This window comes from Epinephelus fuscoguttatus, linkage group LG5 (genome assembly GCF_011397635.1).
Source record: "Epinephelus fuscoguttatus linkage group LG5, E.fuscoguttatus.final_Chr_v1".
Lineage (NCBI taxonomy): Eukaryota > Metazoa > Chordata > Actinopteri > Perciformes > Serranidae > Epinephelus > Epinephelus fuscoguttatus.
In genome coordinates this window covers 12,255,334-12,267,216 of record NC_064756.1, presented here as the reverse complement: position 1 = coordinate 12,267,216, position 11,883 = coordinate 12,255,334, and the positions used below count along the sequence as shown (strand labels likewise).

At 42.9% G+C, this 11,883-nt stretch overlaps 1 protein-coding gene across 9 annotated transcripts in view; it reads right to left on the bottom strand.

Moving 5' to 3' along the window:
* The window catches only part of gramd1bb (GRAM domain containing 1Bb), a 162,087-nt gene that overhangs the window by 37,947 nt on the left and 112,257 nt on the right, over window positions 1-11,883 (bottom strand). Inside the window, exon 1 of one of the 9 annotated variants that reach the window (XM_049575610.1) lies at window positions 8,813-9,372. The exons of the other annotated variants lie outside the window; for them this stretch is intronic. Within the exon in view, the coding sequence (XP_049431567.1) occupies window positions 8,813-8,835 (23 nt within the window). The 5' untranslated portion in view covers window positions 8,836-9,372. Of the gene's footprint in view, window positions 1-8,812; window positions 9,373-11,883 lie in introns of those variants that run through there. 9 annotated transcript variants of the gene reach the window in all.

Here is an 11,883-nt window from a genome sequence, read left to right as displayed (position 1 = left end):
TTTTGTATTTGAAGGAACGACTGCAGCATTACCTAAATATGCTCCTAAACACCAAAGGTGCAGACTCGAGTCAGACTCATGTCACAAATTTGTTGACTTTAGACTCAACTTGACAAAATCACAAAAGACTTTGCAACTTGACTTGGACTTAAACGACATGTGAGTTCACCTAGACTCGAGGCTTTTGTCTTACACTTGATACCTCCCCCTCAAGAACTACAATTAACAAGTGTTATTTAAAAACTGTGCCACAAATCAACACAATCCCCTTCATCTCCTGAATCAACTGACATCAACACTATTCATTCCCAGCAAGTCGACACTTAATTCCCCAGATCCATTTTGTTTGAACCAGTCCAACAGCATCCAGTCAAGTTGCAGGAGAGGACCATGAAGACGTAATGTTAAATTAGCGCAGTTGGAAAAAAAGGATACCAAAAAACGGTTTGCGTACGAACAATATGCGAAGGTCAACAAAAACAACCTGTGATATGAAAAACGTCCAGTAACCATGTTTTAATAAGTGAGTAAAAATTTTAAAAAGTATTCATGACTTTTGTAAATTGAATATATTATTACTCTGTCTTGAAAAAAAGCATTATATTTGGCAAAGACTGCACTATGACTTTCAGGTTTCGAAACTCATCGTTTAGGACTTGATTGTGTGCAAAGACTTGAAACTTACTTGGGACTTGAAAAACAATGGTCCCACTTTTGCTAAACACACATGGGAATGATGATTTAAATTTCTGCTTAACCTACTTAAAATATCTCTTTTATGTGAAGTTGGTGACCGTCACATATTCATTAATTATGAGGTTTTAACATATTTAACCTGAGTCAATTATTCAGACTTGGTATTTTATTTTGCGTCAGTTCTAGTTTCATTTAATTTCAATTATTTATTTAAAAGGACATTGCACATTAATCAACATCTCTGTAAATGTGCCAGTGTTAGCCATTAGGCTAATTTTTAACTGCAGTCCTTTGGCAAGCTGTTTTGATAACCACTATGACTAGTTGCAAAAAAGTCAGAATTGTTAAAAAGTATAACAAGGAGAAAAAAAAAATCTTACAAACAAGCAGACAGAGACAACTTCAGCAGATTATGAAACACACACAACAAAAACCACAGTAAAAGCAGAAGACAGTAACGTCTAACAGACAAGGCAGAAGACAACACCATGGCGACTGGTAATAGCAACAGAAGTTTGATAGGCTTTTGGACATGACACAGGTGTAAATAATAAAATAAACAAAGGTTAAATTCCATAGGTGCTTCAGTTTCAGGGTCCTGGTATTTACCTGCTGGCTTTATGTCACACTAGTCAGGTTTCAATCCAAACATAGTACAAACAATTTTTAACAAATATCCAGAAAAATGGCAAAAGAAAATGCAAATTAATATTAGATCCACTGCCACACAATGCCATGCAAGTTTTTTTTTATGAATTCATTTGAAGAAGGTACAGTCCCCTCATTGCTCCGCACAGAATTAATGGTTTTCGTCTGCCATGACACGACATGAGCCAGCTGTGCATTCAGCCTGTTGCAGTTGCTCCTGATAGTTTCATATTTATATAAATATTCTACCAACTTTTAGCTTTCTTTGTACTTGTTCATTTTTTTTTACATGCAAAGTATTAAGCTGTCACTAAAAAGTCACTATATAAATTAAAACATTAAGAAAACTGAGTATAATTTGGAACATTCTATCAAACAGTCTGTGGGCGTATTACTAATCCCTCTTTTATTCATGGTACGCAGCTCTTGCTAGAAAATATCACCTTGTACAATGAAAGGTTTCACCCACAGGAGTGGAACTGTGTGTCAAACATTGGGTTACAAGACTTTTAGTGGGTTACACACTTATTATAGAATTTATTAGGTAATTGGTGTTTCTATATGCAATCAAGAAACAAGTCTTATCAGTACTATTTACTTGTAAAAATCCAGCTATCACACTAAAAAGGTAATTCTAAAGTGATCCATTCACACATACATAAAGATGACTCATTCAGGAATCACCTCTGTATCTCTATAAAGAACCAAACGGATCCCTGAGTGGTGCTGCTGGAAAGACTTGACCCCTGGGCTGCAGCAATGCTGGCTGCCTCTGTGGGAGCGCTGAGCGGAGCCATGCTGTGGAACAAAGGGAGCTGGTCCACTGAGCCGGACAACTGTGTGCCCAGATAAGCCCGCCCAGCCTCACACCAACAGCTGACCTACTTAGGGGACCTCTGTTCTCTTTGTTGTTGCACCCACTGGACACGCAGATGGTCAAATTGACCACACACTCAGAAATATGGTACTTAATGAACAGCCACAGGCACTTAGTTGCTGATTCATTGGTATTATTCACTGACAGGCTGACAGGCTTGACAGGCTTGAGTAGTTTCTATTTCATTTTTCCCCCCGATTCATTCTGGTGTAGCTGTGAGCTGAACACGCCCCAAATGTTAAAGACTCCAACAAATTTCTTCAGCTTTCTGAGAGGAAGGCGTGCTGTTTATCGAGTCGCCATGGCAACATCAATGTGGCGACGCCTGGCTGGGTCGGAAATGTCTGTCAGCCTGACTGTGTCTCGGCCGTGCAGTTGCCATGGCAGCCCGTCAAGCCATTCATGTGCACCGCCACTTGAAGTGTTCCCAACTGGAGGGAGAAACAGAGAGCTGTGGGATGGTGTGTGTGTTTGTGTATGTGAGGGTGGGATGCTGCTGCTGCTTAAAGCATTAACACACATGATTAGTTATCTACAAAGCCCTGGAGTTTAAGTGCACTTTGCTGGGAACATGTTTGGAGTAAAAGGAGTGATCAGCAGGTCCCTGACAGCTGATATCTCCATTTTACTCACAGCAAGAAGTTCGAAAGATCAGGACACGTCACTGTGTGTCAGTGTAGTACGAAAACAAGCAAATACAGAGTGAAACTCCTGCATGTCATTACCTCTCCAAAAACTATTTAAATCCTATCCCAGGAGCCCAACTTAAGCATTTAGTCCCAGGCTTAATTAAACTGCCTAATTATCCTCAATGTGTGGCAACCCAACATAGACGGGCCGGTAACAATTTTGGGTTCTCATTGAAGCTACGACCTACTGTACCTCTGAGTCCAAGAACCTGTTTTAAAAGCAGCTATAATTAAACACACTGATTTAAATTCAAGAGCGCTACTCGGGCCGATGAGGTAATTCAAGGACTTAGTGTCAGAGAGGGGCAGGAGGGGACAGGAAACTGGCAAACGGATTAAGCCCCTGTGGGACACGTTGTCCCAGTGGGATAGGACACAGCCACTGCCATCTGCGGGGGATATATGGGCGGAAGGAAACAGGCTGGGTGACAAAGAGCAGTGGGCAGAGAGAGGGTGAGGTTTGGACAGAAAGAGAGTGCGGGTATGTGATCTCAGTGCTGGGGTAGAGAAACAAAGTGAAGTCAGGAGATGTATACCTGGGTATTAATGTTTTTTAAACTCAAATTTTGTAACATCAAGAAAAGTTGCCACAATGCTTGGATGGAGGTAAAAAAACGTTTTAAGGAATGACTGCAAAAAGGAGAAATGGCTGGTGTTTTGCTAAGCTGCATTTAATTCACCCTCAAAATTAGACCTGAAATATTCTGCAAGTAATTAAATAGTCAATAGTCTTAATTTGACGGTTCCATGTTGTCAAGTTGTTTGTTGTCAGATGTTGATTTAAAATTCTTTCCAATATATGGTGATAAAAGAAAAGGTGTTAAATTCTGAAATGAATTTTAAGCTTCACCGAAAACATACCAAGCAGCCGCAAAGTGCAGCTCACCTCAATAACTACATTTTTCTGTGGCTGGGAGGTGTGTTCATGTGTTTCGGGCGGGAAAAAAATTCTGCACGTATGTATCACACGAGTCACAGGACTCTGTTTACTATCCGGCGTGTATTCTCGAGCTGCCATTCGCCGCAAAAAGTTAAACAACCAGATGAAGCTGATCACATGATCAGTCCATCTGAGTCCATCTGGCCCCCTCTGGCTCAGCTCTGGACCCTGATTTGGACCCCTGGCCTCAGTTTGAACAACACTATGTGTTTCACATTTTTCATCCACACTCACCACACCACAGAATCAAATGACCACACGTCAGAGCAGAGGTGTTTGGTGTTAGCATCTTAACAATACTCCTTAGTTCCTAAAAATTGATTTTTATTTGGGTCTTTGGATAATTTAGCTCTCTACCAGCATATATGCCACATAAGAGCCTTTGATGCTCCCAAGTTTTGTCTATCTCAAAGAAAAGAATATGCGTCACCACCACATCAATCCATAGCAAAACTTGCCTCTCATGAATTAATATATCAGTATTTGTTTTATGATAAAGAGTTTTATAGTCCCTCGCACCAGTATGGGCTGCATTTGTGCCCCGAAGTATCTGCCTAAAATAATCATCATGTCTAAAATAAATGCAGTGCTGACAGTGTGTGGGACTTAAACATTTTCCTTTACCATCAGGTGTGCATTATATACCATACAGTTTTACATCAGGTAGATTAGGTGAAGTATGGATTTATTTTTTTAAGGCATTTTCTGCTTTCCTTAGAAACCGACAGACAGGAAAGGCAAGGTAGAAAGAGGGGATGACATGCAGCAAAGGGCCCAGGCGGAACTGGAACCCTCAGCAATGTGGTACGGATGTGGCCTTCTTGGTTCGTGTTCCCCTGAGCTGCAGTGGCGCCCTGGAAATATGGGTTACTAAAGTGTCACATGCAGAGATCAGCTTAATGAAAATAACTAATAAATGTCATGAAAACACAGAAACAGAAAGTTTACAGTACAAAAAGGAGAGTGGGCTGATAAACAGGAGACTATGTTGCTGGTTTACAGTACAGTTCAAGACTTGGAGGGGAGGGCAACAGGTTCTGATTGTGATTTAAAAATGTTTAATGGAAAATGTCCTTATTTTTTGGACAGGGTCCATTTGAGGAACAAGTGCATGGAATGCTAACATGGATCCTTTTCGTAAGACATCCATTACGGAGAGGTACACATGACGGTCTGTCCTCAAATGCAGCTTCCAGTCCATTAATGAAGCTGAGAAAAACAGGAATGCTCCTTCCCACAGCATGACATGACTGAGGTTATAAAAGCTACCTGAGAGGAAATGCACCTGTCATTCTAAATGAATGTGCATTGTTAACATGAACAGATAATGCCCATTTAGACACCGTTCCTTTATCATTAAACGCTATGCAAGCACCTGTTTTTTTTGAGGGTCTCAATCAATTATTGTAATCTCATCAATGCATCATCATATGCCCTCACAGCAGAAAGAAAAAAAAGTTGGGTACACTGGGAGCAGGCAGAAGAGTGTGGCAGGGAACAATATAGAGCATAATCAGTGATGACAAATGGCTTGTGGGAAGGATGCAGTAATAAAAAAAAAGAAAAGAAAAAGGGAACAGGGGACGAGAGAGAGAGACAGAGAGTGAGAGTTAATAAGCTGTGGCCAGGAGGGAAACAATTCTGCGGTTTCTCTTCACTGCAGAGCCCCTGCTGTGAACTTGGAAGTCCATTGTGGCCCAGTCTGATGGTGCAGTGCTTTATCTGTGAGGCTGCAGTTGGCTCCAAGCCTCCCAGTCCGTCCCTAACAAAGTCTTGGCTGTGGACATGTCAGGATCTTGTTTTCAAAGCAAGAAGAAATAGTTTTGCTAAAATGAAGGGGCTTAATCATCACTTCTGATGACCGGCTGATCGACCAGCAGTTCACCTAAAGTTAACGCAGAGGGTCTTCTCCATCTCCTTCTCTAATACCTCACATATTGGAATTAATCTTCTTGGTGCAGAGGCCCAGGAGCTACAATTTTCAAGTCAGTTTAAAATAGCCCAGAGAGACATTAGCAGCTTGGTACTGGATAGCACACGCCTGGGGGGTTGGTTTGCATGTGAGGATCTGAGTCAGCCCTGCATATGTTGGTGGATGCTGCAAGTTTCCAAAAGTCTTTAATGTTCTGTTTGTCTGCATGAAAGCATGCGTGAACTTAAAGCTGCAGTCTCAAAGGGATGTAAAAGCAGAAGTCATGAAGTCATGTGTTCCACTCCTTTGCTTCTTTGCTCCGTGACCATGACAGGACACACAGAAAACACTGCAGTCGTCTGCTCTGATTGGCAACAATCAATAAGATAAAGGAGCTGAACAACTGACCGAACCAGTCTGGGGTAAAGATACATACGTGCATTTATGTATGCAAGTGTGCACTCACGGTCTGTCCAACTGTCCTGCAGCAACAACAGGCTTGTCTATGGTGCCACGTGCAGAGAGTAAGCTCCAGCTCAAGCCTGCTGTCGGTGCCTTGCTGTTGCTACAGCTGCTGCTGTTGGCTGTGTGTGCACATCTGTGTCTGAGTGCATGTGCATGTGTGTTTGTTTGTGTGCAGATTTAAGTCACACCAAATGTCGTATCAAGAGCAAACATCCCCACACTGGGGCCACTGCCAAATACTGAGCAATCTCACACTCGCACGCATGCATGTACGGAAACACTCGGTCTCTCGCTGTCTCTCTTGGTCTTATCTCTGCCTTGTCTTCTGACAAGTAAGTAATGCTGCAAAAATATCCCCCCACCACGGCTCTCAATCACAGCATGCACTGTGACAAACATGCACCCAACAAGGCAGCCTGGTTCCAGCCTGAAAACTCTTTGACACACGCTTCCCCCGACATCAGCTTATAATACATCCCATGAGATTTTCTTCTTATTACCAAGACCAATATTATTGTTTCCATCAGATCACAATAATCATCTCAACTACTCTATTTTTGTTTTTCTACATGTAGAAACAAGTTTGCAACCATCTGATTAAATCTGATTATGTGCATGTGAACTGCTCCTCTTTATTTCTGAACTTTTTGCTACCTCATTTTATCAGCAGGCTACAAAAATGGAAAGAACAAATTCCTTTGCACCACAAAAACACACTGAGAGACTACAAGAATCATTGTCCGGTTCAATCAGGTGCCTGGAGAGTGCTAAACCAGTTAGCGCAGATTAATTACTGCATCCAGTGCGGATAAATACGGTGCTATATCCGCTTGCGGCTACTGGTTTATAACTCACAGGACAACACATGCCCTGATTGAGGTATTGACTGATGGAATGACCTCGAGGTCACAGAGTTTTGCCTACGTAGCAGATTGTCCCTGGGAGAACAGAGTGCAGCTCTAATAGACGCTAATAACCAGAGTGAGATTTCAGCTGGATCCTCTCACTGATGAATCTACAGGGAAACTGATACCGCATCATTATCACTTGTTCCAAGATTGATTTTTTCCTCCCCTTCAAGGTGAATTGAAAGAAAGCTGAAAAGAAGCTTTTGGATCATTTCTGTGTTTAAAACTCGCCTTATCAAACACAGCATGTTTTACTTTCACAGAGGATGGAGATGCATCCTATTGGGTACAATACAACTACATACGTATGTGCTATTATATAACATGGCAACATGGCTTGCAAAGTGTACCCAGTGAACTAGCCAGACAGGTCATCTCTGTGTATATGGGATGCTAACAGATGGCTGTTCAGTGGTGAAGTAACCTGTGTCTGTGCCTGGTGCTGCAAACAGATTAGTTGACTCAGGTTTAATAGTGTTTCTGTGCAACAACATGATAAAGAGGCCCCGGACATCTGAGGTCTGAGACGGACACACACACAAACACAAACAGGAAGACACACTGGCTGACACATGCACACACACACACAGTATGCACTCAATCTGATTAATCTTACGAAGCCCTGAGAGGAAATGTTCAAAGCTACAGCCTGTAGAAAAAAAAGCAACTGGAGGATGAAGTGATAGATTTGTGAGGTATACAAAACATAAGCAGAGAGCAGAGGAGAGAGAAGGACACAGACAAATATAGAGAATGAAAGACAGACAGGGACGTTAGGGAATAGAAGAGGTCCTGCAGGGAAAAGGAGAGGTCCTCATGAAAGTGAGAGGGAAGGAAGCGGGACGCACGTTGCTGAAACTGCTCCCCCTCTGTTTTTTTTTTCCTCCTGCAGTGCTCTGTAATTCGTCTCTAAAAATATCAGGCAAGAGGAGGAGGAGGAGCATAAACAAACACAGGGGGAGGAGAGGCTGGAAGGAGGGATGATGGAAAAGTGCACACACACTGTGGTGAAACAGGTGAAAAAAGAAAGTGAGAGCGGGGACCACCTGGATGTGGATCTGTTTGTCCATGTGAGATAATGAGGGGGACAGGAAAACAAGCGAGAGGAGGCGAGGGGAGAGACGGAGAGAGCAAAGCGCGGGGAGAGACGGAGGGAGCATGTGCCTGCTCTTTTCCAGGCAGCCACGTGAGTGCCTCTCCTCAGCTGCTTCGCTCACACTGAGCCCGCCAGAGGGGAGCAGAGCAGGGTCGCCACAGTCACAGTGAAAAAAACACACACTAGTCCACACTGGCTGCACTGAATGTACACACTCTGGTCAGGTCACAGCTTAGTAGTGTCCTGATCTTGCCCTTATTACATACTGGTGCATTTCCTGGAGATTTACATAACCGTATAGACATGCATGGGGGAAGATGCACAGATACACATAAATATACTGAATGCAATCTCTTTAGAGGGCACAGATTTGACAGGGCATCCAGCCGCATCAAGAGAGTATGTAGTCTGAGAGTGACATATGTTAATGCAGCCACATGACACCAGAATATGCTCACAGACATCTTGCACCTGGCTGGATTGTGCTTTGCATACACGACAGCCTTAGAGCTATAACAGGTTCCATTTCAAACACACACTCACACACAAACAGAAAATCTCTGCTCTCCGTTCAGCCTTACCAGGCGAGCTTGAAGCCTTTCATTAGTACAGTGAGGAGTATCTGACGTCCATAGCGTGTTGTGGGCACTGGGCTGCCCGTTCACACCGCCGCATGCTGACTGACAGCCTGCCAAAGCCTCACCTCCCATACACAGAGCAGGAGAGATGCACGGAGGGAAGAAGGGAGGAGTGGATGCAAAGACAGATGGACGGTCGGGGGAACCAAAGTCTGGAAGGATGATCCTCAGCTGTGCTCACGTTTCTGCTACATTCCTTCGCTTGTGTCGAGGTGCCGCAGTGCTGAGCACTTGTGCCAGAAATTCACACCTCCCTGAGGTTCTTCAGTTTTCCCAAAAGAGAAGGAGGTGACCTGCGCCGCAATATTCACAACGCAAACTGCAGCATGCAGCAGGAGCAGAGAGGCTAGCAATTGCAAATGAATGGCGACATGGCTGGTGGCTGCTCCTTTCTAACTTTGTACCTTTCCTGTCAGGCTCTCACACTGTCCCTCACAGCGTCTGTTTGCTCGCTCCAAACTCTCTCTGTCTCTCCCTCAGTCTCCGCTGCGGATGAACGCTGCACTTGCTGCGCTCACAGTGAGCAGGCGCAGGATCTCTACCCTCCCCCTCCCACCCTCCCTCCCTCCCTCCCTCCCTCCTGTTCTCTGTCCTCTTCCCTAGATGGCTCTCTTTCTCTATTCCTCCCCAAGATAAGCCGAGCTGGCCCAGTGTGGAGGACTAGAGCTGGATAGTAGCCCCTGGCCATAACATCCCCTGTGCAATGACCCCCACCTCCACCCCCCACCCTGCTATGTATGAGAAGGGTATTAGCTGGGAGGTGGGGGTGAGGGGGACCTGCTGCAATTCTTTCCTCTTGTATTGGACTCCCGCCCTAATCAGTGTCAGCAGCTAACCCTGTTAATCTCTTAATGCATTGCGCGTACTGGGGTACTCCCCGTGTTTATAGCTGTGCACTGTGTACATGTTCAGCATATGATGAATCAGATGGACCTCATGGTGACTCAGCTTGCTTAGTTGGCTACTAAATGTTTTATAACTGCAATAATCTGAGTTTAACTCGAATTGGGACCTTTTCGTAATCGCCCTCATTCGTCTAATTGACCTGCAACAGCAGGCCTGTCAAGTTTTGGATTACAGCGATATTGTGAATCTCAAGAGTTAGCAGGGCGGTGTCTTTTTTTTCTGTCGTTTTAAAACCAAAACACAAGAGCAAAAGGCTACGGAAGGGATTAACCTGTGTGTTTATCTGTTCTGATGTAAGCTGCAAATGTTGACATGCCCAGCTGACTAGTTTACTGATAGTTGGCAACTGGTGCCTGTTTTATTTTCAGGCTACTACCTTTTAGCAGGGTTACACATTATGTTAGAGAAATACCTGATCCATCTTGTGGGAGCTAAAATGGGACTTTATCAGAAAGCGGAATAACAATAGCAACTCTGCCTGCTCTGTATTTGGTTTGTGGACATTTACACATTACATAGTGTTCCGTTTGGCAAACGTTTTGCCTGCAGCTTCAGTCTTAAGCATCATCTTTAACAGTTTTTACCTAACTCATGGACTTTTAGCTTAGGATAAAGGATATGTCAGCGACAGATGATAAAATCTGCAGGCAACAGTTGTCGTGCCAGCTGACAAAATCCACAACTAGAAATGAGAAGCACTCTTTATTTTAAACTTCTGTGCAAAACTGAACAGCTTACCATTCATTTTGAGTGGTTAATCTGCAACCCTTAACTTTGTCGACTGCATTATGTGCTGTGCAAGAAGAGACAGTTCCTTTAAAACATTTTAAAATACTTCTAAAAATGACAACAAGAATCAAACAAAAACTAATTTCCACTGTATTTGTCATGGATTAACCCTTACGCTATTGCAGTCCACTGATTGCCTGTAGAAGCGGTTACTTAATCTCTTCCCTTGATCACTGCAGGCCACAGAGGTCAGAGAGCAACCGCCATTAACTTCAACAGAAGCTGTCATTAAAAACAAAGGCCGACTTGCCCACAGGCACTGGGTCAGGGTGCAGCACATTCTCCCTGTTTAATCTTCTTAAAGCCCTGCACATTACAAATTACACCTTATTAGGGGTGGCTAATACTGCCGCTAATGCAAACCACATTCTAGTTGACCTGTCCCCACACCCACACACACACACACACACACACACGCTCTGATCTAGAGATTTTGCTTGTTATTTAGTGGATTAATTTGAATTTTTTAACAGTTTTTGGCTCAATGATTCCTTTAAGTAATGATGTTTAGGATTGTTATATAAATAAATAAATGTCTCTTCAGTCACTATCTAACACCAAATTAGTTAACATAATGGTAATCAAGCCTATGGCCCACAGATAAAGTATTGAAATATTTGTATATTTGGGGCATCGGTGGCTTAGTGGATAGAGCAGGTGCCCCATGTACAAGGCTGTTGCCGCAGCGGCCCGGGTTTGACTCCAGCCTGTGGCCCTTTGCTGCATGTCATCCTCTCTCTCTCTCTCTCTCTCTCTCTCTCTCTCTCCCTCTCCCTCTCCCTCCCACACTTGGCTTTCCTGTCAATTAAAAGCAAAAATGCCACCCCAAAAAATATCTAAAAAAATTATAAAAACTGTATATTTGCAGTGTTATGTATTGAGTGTTGAGGGTGACATACCTGGAAAAAATGCAGTAAAGTCACTGCTTATTAGGGGTGGAGGAAAAAAATCGATATAGCATAGTATCGCAATATTTTTGTGTGGAAATATCATATCGTCACACAGTGCCAAGTAATGATTTTATTATCATATAAATTATTAATATTACAAATACAAATTAAACTTTCGGTAACCTACTGGAACTATGTAATTTATTGGTTTTTCAGTCCACTAGATACATTTTGCTGCTACAAAAAAATGGCTAAAGTAAGATGAACAGACTGAAAACTTTCTCTTATTGGATAAAACAAACAAAATTTTCTTTGGGGGACAGAATTTACTGTTGAAAAAAGGTAATAAATTGCAATATATTGCAGTATATTTTATTGCAATACTCAGCATATTGCAACATAGTTAAAATTGCAATTATATTGGATCGT